This window comes from Lissotriton helveticus, chromosome 12 (genome assembly GCF_964261635.1).
Source record: "Lissotriton helveticus chromosome 12, aLisHel1.1, whole genome shotgun sequence".
NCBI lineage: Eukaryota > Metazoa > Chordata > Amphibia > Caudata > Salamandridae > Lissotriton > Lissotriton helveticus.
Genome location: NC_136073.1, coordinates 837,151,652 through 837,169,533, shown reverse-complemented (window position 1 = coordinate 837,169,533; position 17,882 = coordinate 837,151,652). Strand labels below are relative to the sequence as shown.

The 17,882-nt window shown below is 42.5% G+C and overlaps 1 protein-coding gene across 1 annotated transcript in view; it reads left to right on the top strand.

Moving 5' to 3' along the window:
- Positions 1-17,882, top strand: part of MUC16 (mucin 16, cell surface associated) — a 194,810-nt gene that overhangs the window by 170,952 nt on the left and 5,976 nt on the right. The window contains exons 59-71 of the mRNA XM_078668928.1: positions 364-518; positions 639-706; positions 1,856-2,028; positions 2,776-2,799; positions 5,152-5,318; positions 5,668-5,735; positions 7,306-7,478; positions 8,066-8,205; positions 8,927-8,994; positions 13,719-13,891; positions 14,608-14,804; positions 16,682-16,749; positions 17,297-17,451. Coding sequence (XP_078525054.1) covers positions 364-518; positions 639-706; positions 1,856-2,028; positions 2,776-2,799; positions 5,152-5,318; positions 5,668-5,735; positions 7,306-7,478; positions 8,066-8,205; positions 8,927-8,994; positions 13,719-13,891; positions 14,608-14,804; positions 16,682-16,749; positions 17,297-17,451 — 1,629 coding nt within the window. The remainder of the gene's footprint in view (positions 1-363; positions 519-638; positions 707-1,855; positions 2,029-2,775; positions 2,800-5,151; positions 5,319-5,667; positions 5,736-7,305; positions 7,479-8,065; positions 8,206-8,926; positions 8,995-13,718; positions 13,892-14,607; positions 14,805-16,681; positions 16,750-17,296; positions 17,452-17,882) is intronic.

Here is a 17,882-nt window from a genome sequence, read left to right as displayed (position 1 = left end):
GAAAGTGTTTGCCTGAAAATTAAACAAAACCTTCTTTTTGGAGTCTTTCCGGACAATAGTCCTGAATGGTAGTGTACAAAACATTTACATTGATGCACCAGACTAGTTTCAAATCTATGGAGCGGTCACTATGCACACTCAGTCTTTCTGTGAGATTCAATGTTCTTTTGAGGCTACCAAAGGCAAAGGAAAGTAGAAACCCTTAATGCTGAGGTTTGCAGCACCCCGATTTGTGAGTTGTAAGGTCGATTACATTAGTCATTTGATGCTTTTAAGGAGGTCTCTTAGGTCATAAAGGGCCAGATATATAGCACTTTGGTGCACCTCCTTGGTCTCTGTTACCATCTCATTCTTCCATTCTAGTTACAGAGCCGCCCATTGTTGTTGTGACCAATGCCCCGGTAGAGAGCACTAAGACAGAAAACTTCACTCTAAACTTCACCATTACCAACCTGCCCTACACGACCGACCTAGCAGCAACTCCTCCTTCAGCAACCGCTGTCAATATTCTTGCTTCGGTAAGTATGAATGCCAGTCGGAGCTTTTGTGCCTTTTTGTCCCCTTCCTTGCCGTCATATACAACAGTCTCTGTGAAAGAGCTTCCCCTTCATTGCAATATGTTTGTCTTCCTTTCCCAGATTGACTCTGTCTTGAAGAACAGCAGCATCGGGGCCAAATTCCAAAGCTGTAGCATAGACACAATCAGGTAAGAGGAGCAGCGGTACATGGAATTTACTGGAAAGGCCATGGGGCATGATTAGCCACAGGATCGATAGAATCCACTATGAATGTGTCAGCCCTCAACACGTTCTGCCAATCCTAGCGGGTCAGGACCTTCATAATGTGACCGGGAATGGAGAAGTCCATCGCCATAGTCACAGCTCGTGATTCTTGCACTGCCAGGTCTACAGCTGGGACACAGCTCATGCAGGAAGACCAGCGCTGGCTAATCCTCTTGCAGATGTTATGGGTTTGACCCAAAAATGGTGTATGGCAGGATAAGACTCCCTGAATTTGGAAATTAGATGAGATCCGAGTTGAGCAATGAATACATACAGGGGAGGGGGTCAGAAATTACTGCATGCAGGTGAGAGGAGAACCTTTGAATGTGTCTTGAAGTGTGGATCCGGTTCATAGAAGAGAGCGGAGAACCTGTGGATGTGAATGGGTCTGTAAAAATGGGTGATGGGTGACAGGGTTATAACGTGAAGTGAGTCCATTTGAGGGGAGACTGAACGAAGAGAAGAGAGAGAATGGGTAAAAGTGAGCAAGCATGGAATGGATGTGGAGGCATTGTGATTTATTGATTTATCGCAGTCATGTAGCACTTTACTCGAAACTGGGAATCACAAACATGATAATAAAGTCAGTGGCTTAAGCTTAGATCTTGTTTTAAGAAGATCTACTCCATCTTTAATTTATTCTTAAATAATGATTGGCTGGGGAGATAGAGAAGCAGAGGGCATTGGCGGCCTCCCTCCCTTAGGATGAATGAGATATACTGTGTGCCTCTGTGCCCAACTTTGAGAACAAGGGGGTAGATGATGTCACAGCAGAACATCCTTGTTCTGGATATTACAAATGCGACAATGGATTTTGGAGGGAAAGAGAAGTTTAATTCCCTCTTGAGCGCCATCTGAACCTTGATTAATTAAGTAGGGACGGCTGAACTTGAGAGAAGCTTATATGAATGCAGGTTATATGAATGGACACCCTACGTCTATACAGTCTGATAGTTGGTAGCACTTGACCTCCTTTCCTGTCTTCTTCAAATGCACCTCAAACCCGGCATCCATTTGGGACCACTTTGCTGTATTAACTGTGCAACTTATGCCTTCCCCATTCTGTCCCTTAGCCAAGGCACTGAAGCCTCCCAGACTAAGGTGAACGCTGTCTGTAAACTGAAGAAAGAGGTCACAGGTGCACAGTTTGTCAAAGAGACGGTCTACCAAGACATCAAACAACAGACCAGCAACATCACCAAGTTGGGCAGTTTCACACTTGACAAAAACAGTCTCTACGTCGATGGTAAGCAATCTGGTATCGCCACAGATAATTTATGGATTATATTGTGCAGTGAATGAGGGGGATATAGGGATAACACAGCTATCACAATGACAACGAAGATGGCGCTCAGTGATGGATATCACCAGCAGCATGAGCCGGTGTGGGCTCCAAGTTACCAAATCTTTTACACTTTCTGAATCCCAATAGGACCCTAAATGCTTGTTTATAATGATGTGAAACCAGAGTAAGGTTTGTGCCTGTGTAAGAAAGTCTAATGACTCACGGAGGCATGTATGGCAGGATTTTAACCATTAGGAAAGGGGCAGTGACAGGACTGTCATTGATTTGTATTGGTGTGCCATCATTATTGGTTATAACAATAAAGGAGGCCATCTCCACCATCCCTTACCTCAACAGCATTCAGAATGGTCCAGGGGGGCAGGATCAATGCAACATTTTCAGGATAGCTTTTGAAAATGTAAACAAGTTTCATTTAGATTAATTGTAAGTAAGTGTATTGTATGTGGATATCCAGAAAATGTGGAATGCATCTCACCCTGTTTGACTCAAATTGAACACCTCCATCTCCATCTGGCACCAGAAAGGACCAACCGAGTGATGAGGATTGTGTTACCAAAAACTCAATCATGGACTTCCACCTCCGCGGACATTGGCTCAGACCTTAAGATTCCATTATTCAGTGATCTGTTATGATATAGGATATGCTTCCATTTATGTTTACTTAAATGTTATCTATATTTATTTCAGGTTACAAAGAACCATCCGCTCCAAGTAAGTTCAGTTTATATTCTATTTCAATTTTTGGTTGAATGAAGCAGTAGTTTAACGTTAAGAATGATCATCAACATATAACGGGTAATATATACAGGATTGGTCACTGCACTCCAGAATTAGTACCCTCGGCATCATTAATCAGTTACGGCAAAAACAGAATGGAACTGAAGTCTTCGGCTCTGGTTTAAGGCCAGAAAGGATCCATGTGGACATGGTTAGATATGTCTATGAATGCTGCGATTGTCTGGCCATACTCTGTAAGGTCGGTACAATAAAACCATGCAGAAAATAAATACTAAGGGTAGCACCTACCTATTGATAATTTTAAGAGAAAGTACAGATTTGGGGGCCTTAAACCTGTGGGTTCAAAGATGACCCAGCTCATGAAAATGGTAGAGCCTTGTGGAAATATTATCAAATTCCTCTAAGGTTGCCGGTTCAGGGATAAGTAATTACAGAGGACGAAGGAAGGTGGATATTCTAGATAGGGAGGGCTACTCGAAGGGGAAAGCTTAGCCCAATCACCTCTGAATGCATCCTAGAGATGCATACCTTATTTTGCCTATGGCCACTATCACTAAACGTATGTGTATTCTTGAAGAGCGAACAGACAAGCTAAACAACACACCAGCAGATTGCATCACGTACCAGTGAGAGAAAGCAACCTATGTACAACAGTGGAAAATATAGGAGGGGATCTGTAGCTACTGTGAGTGACCAGGCACCACACTGTCATTACAAAACACATGAGAGCGTGCAACCATTAATCCAGAATAAAACACAGGTGTATCTTGCAGCACGAACACCATTGTGCCCTTCTTTGAAGGTAATGCCACATCCAGTAATCACGGTGAACAACCTTTACAACGAAACTTTTACAACGCACCACCATTACAACGCAGTCATTACAACGCAAACCATTACAACGCATTGCGCTGGGGGGCGCTCTAGGATAGGGAATAGGTTAATTTATTATCCAATAACCTTCCCTAGTGTCCACGGGGACTAAAGTTGGAATAGTAAATTAAACTATTCACTATCCAACACCCAAAAGCGCTATGCGTTGTAATGGTATGCGATGTAAAAACCGCGTTGTAAAGGTATGCGTGGTAAAAGTATGCGTTGTAATGTCATACATCCAGTAATCACCTATTCCACCAGGTGCAATGATTACTATATTAGATGTAACTCTTTATTAATAAGAGGGAGAGTTAGGTCTACAGTAAGAGATAAACTGTTGCCTCCTCTGAAAGATTCAAACGATGGTGTAAGATACTCATACCTCTTCAGTCCAAAGGTCCAAAGTAAAGCTCTGTACTTTGCAAATCCTCTTACTAGGTCCAATTCTAGGTCTAAACTGGTACCTCGCAACTCCTAAAAAAAAAAAAAAAAGATGCAATGTAACATTGAATTAATTATCTCCTAGTGCACACAAACATAGTAAGTATAAATAGACTACTTCCTTCAGAAGGACAGCCCTAATGTGACTAATGTTGGTTGGGTGCCTCTCATGGTGGCAGCCACAAACTTATTTCCTGAGACTTTTCCTTCAGACATTCCACAAGAAGTATTTCCCCACTACAGGATCCACATCTCAGATTGGAAAACAAAGTGATAATTCCACACATTTTGGCCTGTCCTGAACTGCAGGACTCACAGGGGCATAGCTACTAAATATTCACGCAGGCGGGCAACATTGTTTTTGTGCAGGAAGGTACACCTTCCTGCACAGAAACAATCCTAGGAGGCACTTTCCTCTCTATGCATTCTGCATCACTCATAGAAAGTGGAAGCAATGTGGAGAAGGAAACATATTTCTCCTTGTTACGCCTCTCTTTGGTAGGCACCATTTTGGTGCAATCCCTGGTTTACAAATTCTATAGGGTGGATGCATAGGAAGGCCCATGCTCCACCAATGGAATGTCATATTTCTTTACAAAATCATGGAATGCTGCTCAAATAGACCCTTGCCTTGCATGGCTTTGTAAATCCCATTAAAGGGTTTGATTTGCCTTGTGAGGACTTAAGTCATGAAAAGAGAGGCCAAATCCGTAATAAATCTGGGCCTTAATGTGCAGTATTTTCACGTTTTAGCTATAGGATTTATTGCAGAAGAAATCTGCACAAGCTGTAGTCCCACCGTAACAGCAAATTGTCTTTGGAGCCCAAATTAGGATAATCGACCCTTGTCTAATCATGTCATTGCATGCAGCAAAATAATAACTTCTGAGACATCTAACAGCTGTTGTCATAAGGAAAAATGCGTTTTATTAAATGTAAAAAATACAAATGGATTTTTGGATTAGTGTGTAGATGAATCTCATGGTCTGTCTTGCTCTTTTCCTACAGCAGTGGAGCCACCAGTTGTGGTAATCACCAAACCACCCACAGAGAGCACCCAGACTGAAACCTTCACCCTCAACTTTACCATTACCAATCTCCCCTACAGTGCGGATATGGTTACAACTCCTGCATCAGCGAAGTTCAACACCACGGCCTCAGCTGTGCTTGCCTCGGTAAGCATGGGGCAGGGAAGACCCACAGACGTCAATTCCCCAAAATGCTGGGGATCGCTGAATAACATCATGCACTTTTTGAATCCTATTAAGGTCAAAGTTGAATCCTGGTCCCACCAAAATGCTTCCATTGCTCCAAATTTGCTGCTACAAGTTAGGGCAATGACAAATGCTAGGTGTACCAATAGGCAAATGACTGTGAGTAGCTTCTACCCTCAGCTATTCCCAATTGGCATTTGTGAAGTGACCCCCTCTGAATTTCCCTCTTCCACATATCGCAAAAACTCTCCCATGCTTGTGTATTAAGGAGCTGCTTCTTCATTGAGCCCTCTTTCTTTTTCATTTCCAGATTGATTCTGTCTTGAAGAGCAGCAGCATCGGATCTAAATATCAGGGATGCAGCATAGACAATTTCAGGTAAGAACGAAGCCCACGTCCTGAGTTAGTGGGTGGGTAGTAGAGACTTAGGTCCTGTCGCACAACTGGAACACGTAAAATCAAGAGGAGTGAGATTAGTAGTGTCCAAGTTAGTGTTCAGCACCTACCTTGTCCTGGTCAGCACAGGTGAGTCCGCCGCTCCAATCCCTATAAAAGGTCTGTGCATCCTTATTAGGGGAGCCACTAGTTGAAAACCACTGTTCTAGTAGTATTGGGAGATGTTGAGGCAATTGGTGCATGGAGATTGCGGTTGGTGGGCAAGATATCATTGGGTGGTGTTGATGATGAGATGGGCAAGGAAAGCAAGGAAGATCAGAAAAGGACCAATGCTCACAAATTGGGAGAAATTGAGGGATGTGTGGGTAAACTCATGGGATTTAACTTACCCAATCTGTTTGCATACAACGGACACAGTTAGTAGAGAAGTTGGGTGGTTTGATTCCCTTGGATCATACACTTCTAGGGACAGCATGGAAACGTTACTGTGGACACAGAGGAATGCACCGCATCTCTTCCACTGGGTTATGCATCTTTGGCAGTGGCCACTAGGAGAAGATCATTTTTACCCTATTCTGCCTCGTTCACACCGTACTATGCCTACTGGATGGAAGTAAATCTTCCATTCAGCTACATTCGGCATTTAGTGCTACATGTAATGATGGGTGATGTATCCAACCTACTTCTCTGTGGTAACTGGATTGAGATGACACCTTCCCTTCCCAAGATCATGCAAGCCTTACCACTGGCTAAGAGATGGAGGTAACACATCCATGCACCTACTATGCATGGTGTATCATGTCTACTTCGCTTCTGCTGTGTAATCGAGGAGCATCTGCTCTTGGCCGAGATTATACATATCTCACTGTGAGTACTAGACGGAGGTGACTTTCCTGGTTCTATAAACCATGATGTTGGTGCTGCTTGGAGCACAGCTCTCTCCAGATTATGCATGCCTCACATTGGGTATTGATTGTAGAATTTCCCATCCTCTGTATAAAATAGGTCAGGATTTGAATTCTTGAGGGATGTATGGCTTCCCTTCCCCATAATACATGCCAGTCATTGACCCATGGTGGAAAGGGGGCATTCATTTCCTTCATGTAAGAGATACCAGACTGTGGTCAGGGGAGGGAAGGGGTCTTCCATGTTCTCAAAGACAATCTACACAGTGGGTACTGGATAAAATGTTCAGCTTCCAATTATTTAAATCACAAATGTGTGACTGTGGGGCACTCAAGGAATTGGGACTTCTCATATTCTGTATAGTACATACCTAACATTACCCTCACTGTTAACATCAGTAACCAAGGGCATTCTGGTTTGGTTGCTGGGAAAGCTTTACATCAGAAGATTTCAATGCTAAGGTCAGTTATACCTAGTGTAAGGTGGAGACATCGGAATAGATGTCGCTACCATTATTTTATGCATTATAAGAAGCAGTAATTACATTATTTCATGATTTCTTCATGCTGGCATCAGTTTTGGTGTCTAGTATCCTCACTTCTCCCCGTTTCCACTGATCTTATGCTTCACAATCTTTATCTTTTAGGAAAGGCACTGACACCTCTCAGACCAAAGTGAACGCCATCTGTAAACTGAAGAAAGAGGTCACGGGCACACAGTTTGTCAAAGAGGCCGTCTACCAAGAGATCAAACAGAAAACCAGTGACATCACCAAGCTGGGCAACTTCACACTGGACAAAACCAGCCTCTATGTCAATGGTAAGCAAGCTTGTAATGGAGATGATGTGTGAGGTTCAATTTAAAGTAGACACTGTCACTTTACTAAGTGCAGTTCTCACTGGCTTTCCCAAATCATCACTTTTCAACTTCAGAGCCCTCCTACACATGGTTGCCCATCTTGCCAACGGCACAAGAGTAATACCAGATCATAACTGCCCCATATTAACTAGTTGGCCCTAGACACCTGAACTTCTAATCCGGTACTCTTGTATAATCGTCTGTGCAAAGGTTGGATAAGTATAAAATATAACACGATGAGGCTGTGTCACAAATTCAAAGATAGTCCTGGAACAAGTCTTTGACGTAGGCAAAGATAAAGCACATACTACCTTTTAAGGATGTCTTCTATTCAGCAGGTGATGACAGGACGATGTTCTTAGGACTTATCCTTGCCCCGTGTGAAATTGGCTGTAGAAACTAGTGACAGCAAATCCAAAAATTTCAGCGCCAACCCCATGGCCTACGAAAATGCCAACACAGAGTCCAGGAGTGGGATGTTTATTAATCATGGCAAAATAGGGCTGTCTTCAATGTGTTCAGCTTGATACATTTTTTAACTCTTCCAGGTTACAATGAACCCAGCGTAATCTTCCAGCCTAAAGATTTCAGCCTCAATTTTACCATAACAAACCTTCTATTCACGCAAGATTTGAAGAACCCATCATCGGCCAACTACGGCAAGAACAAAGACCTTATTGAGAACTTGGTAAGAGAATTCATCAAGGTCTTTTGACTTCATCACCATCCGTTGACCTACCCGCAGTACAGATATTGACTTGATCCTCCGTTGGCAAGCTGCTCTCCCTAATTGTTGGCCACAATTTTTATATTCTCAAAAACGATTGTAATTAAAGTATTTTGGCGAGATGCAAAAGGGGTAAAGAAAGAAGAAGCATTTCAAAGTAAGAAGGATCCAAGAATAGGCAATAAACGACTGAGGTGAGATTGAGGGATTTCTGTGTTGTTGAGTTCTGTTAAATGAGCAATATTAACACGTGTAGTATGAAGTTGGTCTGAAAAACAAATTATTTGGGTTTGGGTTTAGGCTCCTTCTGCATTAGCCTTAACACCTTTAAAACTCATCAGACTCTACTCAGCTATACCAGAGGCCGGATCACCCAGGCTTCTGAAGACCACAGCCAACCAGTACCAATCGCTCAATGACCAAGTGTTGTTTTAAATCAGGGGTGCCAACATAGGTCCACGAGAGTAGGATCGTAGGATCGTAGGATCGTAGGATCGATGCCTGTATTTCAGGATATCCATGAACGATGAAAATATGGATCTGGCGCTCCCAGTGAACCTGTGTTTTAAGATCTTATTCGAACACCTTCTGCTTTGACAGCACTGCCCCTTCCTCCTGATATGCCTAATGTATTATTTTGTCTTTTCTTTTTAACTCATTTTTGTTTTATTAATGCTTTTAGTTGAACGATCTCTTCAGGAAGAGCAGCATCAAGGATTACTTTTCCAGCTGCAGAGTTGTTCAATTCAGGTGCGTATTATCCATTTTAAGTCAGAGATGTTCATGCCACTGTCTGTCCAATGCATTCTTAGGCACTTTTGTCAGAAGGCTGAATAACCCGAACCCCTGCATCAGTAGTTGCCAACATTTTCCGACCAACGGCTCCCTTGACGTATTGCCCATTGGCTGTGGCTCCCCATTATGTTACTTTTTTTGTTGGGGGTGGAATGTAAGCCTGGCCTTGCAAGTACTTCCATTTTTCTCCCTGAAAATAATTGGGATGAAGCCGATGAAGGTATTTATGAATGACTATTAGCGCTGGGGTCGTCAGATAACAACACAGCAGTTTTTTACTGGGTGCAATAAATTCTGCACCCTGGCAAGTTTGCCAGGTTGAAATCAGAAGGTAAAACCTGTTGATATAAAGTAGAGGAAAATGCCTAAAATGTAGTAAAACATCAACATCTATATATTGTGCCTCATTTCAATGGTCACACTTGTAATAGGAGATAATTATGGCAACCTAAAACTTCTTATCCCCTGGGTATTGGAATTTTGTCTGGTAAGATCATTTTCCTCAACTCCTTGAGAGAACTTGTTATCCAGAATTAATGTAATATTGTTATTGCCACTTTATCCCCATCCTAGACTGCTTTAATACAGACTAACGTTGTTTGCACTATTTTAGATGCACCTTCCCTTTTCTGGAAAACTGATTTTATTCCTCCCGCTTTTTCTTCCGTTTTCAAATTATTTTAAGATTAACTATATTTTTATTTTTTTCTTTGCCCATTGCTTTAAGGTGAAACTAGCAGGCTTATTCAGAGTCCCAAAATTAATGTATAACTGGTCAGAAATTGAGTAAAAATACGATTTTACATTTGGAGTCATGCTACCTTGTCCTTAGATCTCTGTTGTTTTCCCTGTGCAAATCTCCATGTTTTTTTAAATGACCATGTTTGTCTCAACTTGACATTATTTTTTGTTTTTTTTACCAGTTCTTTTCAGATCATGGTCTCTTATTTTTACTTTTTATGGTTCACTGTCCATTGTCTTGTTTTCTCTGTCAATGTTATCGTTATTTTTGTAATATGTGTTAGAAGTTCTCCTGGTCAGTGATACGACCAGGTTTGTGTATTTGTTGGCATGTTTTCTTTTGCGTTGTTACTTCCTTTGGTTTGTAATTTTTTTAATACATTAATGTCTACTGGTGGCCTTGTTACAAATGTCTCTAATTAAGTGCTGCAGTACCATACTAGGTTAATATTGGCATCACATAGTGTGGTATGCAGTCAGGGCCGGACTTAGGGTAACCAACTGGCATAGGTGCAAATTCAGGACTGTGAGTGCAAAAATACAGGACAAAGGGACTAAATTCAGGACAACAATTCAGGACAAAGGGTCAAAATTCAGGACAAAACTTCGGGACAAAAGGTACGTTTTACAGACACGTCAGAGGTGGTCGCGCAATAGTATATAAGTAAGTAAATAAACAACCACCTAAGTACAAGTCAAAATAAGTTTATATTAGGTTGAGACAATCGTGCACTTCATGGTTTTACAGTATAGCCAGCCGCAGCTTGCTACCTTAGATGATTCAAAATTCGCATCTAGCTCCAGCAGGTACATTAGTCACCAGACAATGGTGAACCACACCTGAATATAAGTGAGGCCGCTTTTATTGTTGACTGAAAACTACTGGATATATAAGGAACTTTGCAGTGCCAGCCCCCTGTGACAAACCCCCCCCCCCTTTCCAGCCTCACAGGGAAACACCTGATGCCCTGTCCGGCCAGTCCGGCCTTGCTACCACCATCCAATGGTGTCCCTCATCTTCACTTAGACCGTCTCCCATGTGTATTTAATTTCTTTTATAATGTTACTCATCCCAAGTATGTAGGGCAGGGTGTCGGAGTGCGTTACATCACACACACATTATATAGAGACAATGACTCATATTAACGTGAAAGTCAATTTATAGGAAATGTTACTTAAGATAATGGGTGCTACAAGGTGTAATCATTGTTTCATCCATCATTCAGTCTTTCACCATTTATTCTGTCCTTCCATCTATCCAAACATATTCAACCATTTGCAAACCTATCCACCATATATCCTTCCATCTACCATTTCACTCATCCATCCCTCCAGCCACCCATTCACTCATCCATCCATTATTCATCTACCCACTCTTTCACCCCATCCATCCGTATAGTCAACCATCCACTCTTCCACCCATCCTTCTATTCACTCACCCATCAGCCATTTACCCTTTTACCCATCCACCCATCCATTCACTTACTCATCCATCCACCCAGTCACTTATCCTTCCACCCATTCACCCTTTCAGTCATTCATCCTCCCTTTCTCTCTCATCCCCCTTTCACTTATCCACCCATCCATCCATCCATCCACCCACCCACCCATCCATCAATTCATCCATTCATGAATCCATCCATTGATCCTATTACTCATCCATCCCTTCACTCATCCATCCATTCGTTCTCTCATCCATCCACCCTTTCACTTCACTCATCTATCCATCCTTTTGTCCATCCACCACCCTTTCACTCACTCATCAATCCTTACATCCACCCATTCACTCATCCATTCACCCCTTCACTTATCAATTCACCAATCCATTCATCCTTTCACTCACCCATCCACCCATTCACTCGCCCATCATCTATCCTTTCACTCATCCATCCATCCTTTCACACACCCATCCACCCTTTTACCCATCCATCTACTCTTCCACTCATACATCCATCTATTTACCTTTTCTCTCATCCATACTTCCACTCATTCACTCATCCATCCATCCTTTTTTTCATTATCTATCCGTTCACCCTTTCAATCATCCATTCATCATTTCAGTAATCCACCCAGCCATTCCCACATTCCTTCACTTATTTATTCACCCACCTTTTCACATTATGAGCTGAGCCTTTGTCTGCAGAGTTGCAGACAGAAGAGGCCCATCAAGAACTTCACCTTGCTATAGTTCCTAAAGCAAGGGGTGGGGTGCGGTGGGGGAGAGTTCACTATGCCCCTGCACATAGGCAGTCTGAAAACGTAGAAGTCATGAGTCATGCATGATGCAGGATGTGAGGTGACTGTGACATGTTGTTGTTTTCAGGGCTTTAAGTGGTGTAAACAAAACTGGGGTGTCTCTTCAAAGAGGGTGTTTGATGTAATTAAGAGCTTGGTTTAAAAAACGTAGGCTAAAAATCTGCGCTTAGCATAGTGTTCCTCCCGACTAGTATTATGCTATTTCTGTCATTCCATCCAATATATAATACAGCAAGTATCATTACTCCAACAACAAGCCAGGACTATTGGCTTTGTTAATGGTTGTTAGTTCCTTAAAATAAAAAAGCAGCAACCATGGCGTTGTTGAATATAATATTGAAAATACTTCAGTTCTAAAATGACGAGACAGTGAAAGAACGATAACTCGTTCTTTTTAACTTGTTTTACAGGCTTCTTTAAATGAACCTTTCTCTAACGTTGCAGCATTGGCGTTTTACCTTTTATCTAACAGATTGCCCTGCTGTACCCTGAGCAAGGAGGAGGCCGCATGCTGTCACACCCCAGACTGCCCCATTGACATTCTATATGTGGCAATTACCCGGCATACAGAATGACAATGGGCGGGTGGGGCTGCTCTTGTGCTCCTGGAGGAGTGTGAGGCCACCCCATCAGCGGGGGTGAGGCCTCTCACAGGGGAGCAGTACTGCTCCCCGTGATGGCCAAAATTACGGACAAAAGGCATCCGTAAGCGGGATCCTCACGGACAACGGACGTGAGGTCCCAATTACGGACGGTCCGTGAAATTTACGGACAGTTGGTCACCTTAGCCGGACTGGGAGCCACAACCAGCCTGTGCAAAGTGCTCGGCCGGCCCCTCCTCCCCACTCGGGGGGTTGGAGGTGCCGCCGAGCTCTTTGCCGGGGCCGGTTTTCGGCCGATTTTGGTACAGAGCCGATTTTACAGCTATGCTGCAAAAACGGCCCTGTAACAAAAACGGCCCCCAGGAGCCCAAAACCAGCCCCCACCTGTGCGGCACACCGGGGGATTGCCCGGTGCCCGCTATGGCCAGTCCGGCCCTGTATGCAGTACTTAAATTGTAAAAAAATATGTGTCAGAGCCCTTGTCAGGCGTCCATTGCAGCTTGCACCACCCATTGCCAGTACTAGCACTACCAATAACAGTACCACCACAACTAATCATCACACATACAAGTGTGAAAATGTATTTTTCAAGTAAACATTAAGAATGACTAACACGTGCCGCCCAAACTATTCTTATAGTTTTTGGTAGCAAGTATTAGTGATTTTAAAGTATATGTAATTATCAAACAACTGTTATGCTCCTCACAATATTAGATACACAGCGCCACCATGTGTCAATCTGTTATAAGAGCCGGTGTTGACAATAAAGTGTTGGTGCTGAACACCAGAAACCATCAGCTCAAATTAAGTACTGGTGGTATGTACAGATGGGATACCCCCATGTCAGTCCTCAATCACATTCTACACCTCGTAATGGGTAACAACAAAAATGGTGTCATACGAGGACAAAATACATTACAGGAATCTAACCCCCAACTTTGTAAGAAATATACAATTAAAAAAATAATCGAAAGAAACGTTCCAGAAATGCAAACTCTTCGGCAAACGTTGTGTTACAAATCTGAATTATTTGATAGCATTGTTTTAGCTTCTTGCTAGACTGTATTTTTCTTTCTTTAGGTCAACACCACAGAGTATTTTCACAACGATGGATTCCCTGTGCACTTTCAATGTCGATACCACGGCCAAAGCATTCAAGAAAGACGACATTTATGACGAGTTCCGGAACAAGACCCAGGGTGCTTCTCAGCTGGGGAACTTCACACTGGATGCAACCAGCTTGTATGTGGACGGTAAGATTGCATATTTTTCAATATTAAAATCAGAAGCAGCACATATAAGGCGCCTTATATGGGAGATAGGATTCTGCTAAATTATAAGTCCTCCTGTTACACATTTCGCAAATCTCTGGAAAGCTTTCACTGTTTTTTAGGGAACTTTTCTGGCAAAAATTCAACATGCTGAGTTTTTATAATGCGACCAGACAAGTCAACAAACATATTTGTCTGAAAATCAAATAAAAAAGTCAATTTGCAGTGTTTTTGCAGCCAACCCTATCTAACAGGCATTTTCACCAGCGACTGATTTATAAAATACCAAATTTCAAGTCGCTCGCAAACATTTTCCTATTATTTAACAGTACCTGTAGAAACAGCGCCACACGTTTTGCACAAAGGTAACTCCAAAGCATCGAAGAAAGAGCTCTACTGGAAAGTTTGCAAAAATGATAAAGGTCGAGGTAGAAGGCCGGTTGCCAACTCTGCATTGCCACCAGCAGAGGAGCAGGGAAAAGTACAATTAAGCCACCGAGCTATGGAAACAATAAAGTGGCCGCTACTTTGCACACAAAAGCTGGGCAATCCAGAGAAATTAAGAAAATGTTTTAGCTGCCGCTGAACCAGTCATGCCTGGTTCTAATAACAAAGCACAAACCAAGCCAAAAAAATCTATCGTTTGACCTGGATGTGGTAGTAAATTCTAGTACATTATTGTTTTTGTTTTTTTGTAGGTTTCCAAAGGAAAGACGAGCCCACAACCACTACAACTACCACTAAAACCACCTCTACAACCACCAGCCAGGCCTATGTGGTGCTTCCAACAGATCTCAGTTTCCAAGTGAACTTCACCATATTAAACAGAACCCTTCCAAATGAAGACAGAAGCTCCCCCGAATACCAGGAGCTCCTGAGAAACATCACCAACGAGGTACTTTCAGTAGCTGCCGCTGAATGCACCCGCACCCACTCCCACTCAGTGCACCCACTTCCACTCAATGCACCCACGGCCGCACAGTACGCACTCCCCCTCACAGGGCACCATCATTTCGGGCCAAATTATGATCAGTTCACTGTGATGGCGGTAATGTTGAAAGTGTTGCAACATTTTTGCTACCCCTGACTCCAACACTGGCAGCTATTTTGTTTATGTGGTAATTAGTGAAAAAGTTGCAGCTTTCTCCTCATTCGCAAATATTGTGTCATTGTGTGTATGCCTGTTTTTAATGAAGAAATTGCATTTGCTTTCTTGTCATCCACATTTTAAACAATTGGAACTCATTTCAATTTCGCAACACCTTTCTGCTGCTTTTAAGTAGGAGTGGACATAAGTCGTGTTATTTTCTGTAGCGTAATTATGCAAAATTTCAGCAGATTTACGCAAGAGTACAAGGAATTATGCGTGAAAAATAAGCCAGCATTAAGCGCTATTTCTGTTGCGCAAAATGCACCTTCATGTCCAAAATAGACCTGAGTTTGCATTTTAGGCTATATGCAACAGAATACGAGCAGGAGCAGCCACTCACTAATTTAGTTGTTCCTGTCTCCTGTGGTAGGTTTTTTGTGCTAAATGACTCATATTTACGCAAACAGGCTATACGTATAATTGTTGGTAACGTAAAATTATCAAAATTACTCTGATTACACCGACGTTAATAAAATTTCGCTGAGGCCTACTTTGAAGCTTAAAATGTGAAGTGTAAATTCATGGGCATTGTTTTAGTAGCAAAAGGCTGTTGACTTATAAAAAAATCTGGAGCTGTGCTCAATGCACTGCAGAAATACAGCTTAAGAACCCCCCATAAAAGGTGTTAGATTGTACAGAGCAGTTGCTCTGGGAGAGCTCCCTCCAACCTATCGGGAGATGGTAAAAGTACGCAAAATCATACTCTTCCTCTGCCACCTACTCCTTTGCATCACCACCATGCTTCTTGGAAGCCACAAGTTCTCTGCAACAAGACGCCAAATCTTATAGACAACACTAAGAGCCCTTTCACTTAGCCTACGCTGTAAACCCAAGTGTTCCCAACCACGCCTAAAGAATGTAGTAGCCTCTTATTCAGTGATAGTGAGGATTTGCAAAATTAATTTTGATTGTATCTCTCCTGCTTCTTTAAGCTTCACTTCATGATTAAGCACAGCTACAAATGTGTCGCAAATGGTCAGAACTTTCACACCTTGCACGAGACCAAAGCCTGTCCACATAGACCTCTCTATAGCCCCTCTTATTCTGTGAAACAAACGCATCAATCAAAGTCACCTCTTACTGGTCCACCTAGAAGCATTTGGATGCTGCCTCATCTGGGGAACGAGGAGCTACACAAATGTTTCAATACAAGGGAGAAACAATATTGTTCTGTTACAGCAAGCCACCATCTTAGTCAAAGGAATGTCTGTCCGAGTCCTCATGAGTAGTGGGGGGTGGGGGGGTCACGCATGACAAAAATGTCCCACGTACTATATTGACTGCCGTTTTATTGTCAAAGTGAATACATAGTGAAGTTAAGGATAGTAAATATATACTTACAACAACAATATAGCTGTTGGCTATATAGTGGATGCAATATTTTTGTATGTCAATATTGTTCAATATAGTGATGTTCACTCCTCCCATGTTATCCTCTTAATCCATGGGTTTTTTCAATCTTTATCGGGTGGATCTTGAGATCCATCTAAAATAACAACTCTAAGACCCGAGAGAGTGTTAGCCATGATCTACAACTATAGAATCATACCCACGTGACCTTATTGTACATTGTCACAGATCTTTAAAATCACTGACTCACCTCTTGTTTTATTTCCTTTCAGATGAATGAGCTATATCGGAACAGTAATCTCAAAGATCAGTTCAAATTTTGCGCTGTAACAGGCTTGAGGTAAGTAGCCAAACTTTGCACACAGTTTCATCTTTTGTCACCGGCAGAGCTCCATTGCTCGTTCTCTATTGTGATGCTTGGAGCCATATTTTGGCATCAGGACGCCACATTGCGATATCTTGGGGCTGTTATTAAATGCGAAGACAAAGTGTGATGTCAGGTGCATTCTGGGATCTCAAAGACACTTGCTACAGTGAGCATCGTGGGGCTACGTAGCTATTCTAAAGTCCTTCTGGGATCTTTGGTGTCACTGTATGATATTGGATTTTTTTTTATGTTCGGCAGCCATTGTATAAAGTTGGAGAGTCATGCTGTGGTGCCCAGATAGCCTTATTATGGTTACTGGGGACAGGGTATTCCTATAGTATCATTTTGCAAGACTCAATAGCTTAGTTTTAGGACATACTGTCCACCAGAAACTAATTGAAGGTACTCAATTCTGCTCCAGTGGCCCAAACCATCTTGCGCATTCTTGACAGCATACATAGGGTTAACTCAGAGGCTGGTTGGTCAGAGCTTGCCTTGACTTGTCTCTCTCTCACTACAGAATTGGATCTGTACTAGTGGACTGTCATTGCTACTTCCATGAAAGCCCACTCGTGACGTCGGAGGCAGTGAAGAAGGAATTTCAACTTGGAACACAGGGGACCAGCGCCTTGCACTCAGGCGGGCCCAGCTACCAGCTCAACGGCACAGTGAATGGTATGTACATTCGACCATGTCCACTGCTTATCTTACACCTGCACCACATGTTAAGCAGTCATGATAACTCAGTAATTCACTGCTCACCCCGACAGACTTGCAGTTCACTTGTTTATACGTAAAAATGTGAGACACACCCTCAACCTTTGGGATGCCTCTAGTTGAAAGCTGATCCAGACATCTGTAGAGAATTGATCTAGTACTCATGGTGGCAGCTAGATAGCAGACTGATCCTTGATCTCACCTAAGGAATATGGACTCAGTGGGAGGAGCATCGAAAGCATATAGTGCACCGGTATGTTGGTGGCAAGTAGTATTCCATTATTAGAAGGCCTTCCAGAAGGTCCACTGACGACTTAACATATAAACCAAACTGATTTAAATTCGGATGCATATTGCATGGACACCAGTAAAATCCGATGGAATACCAT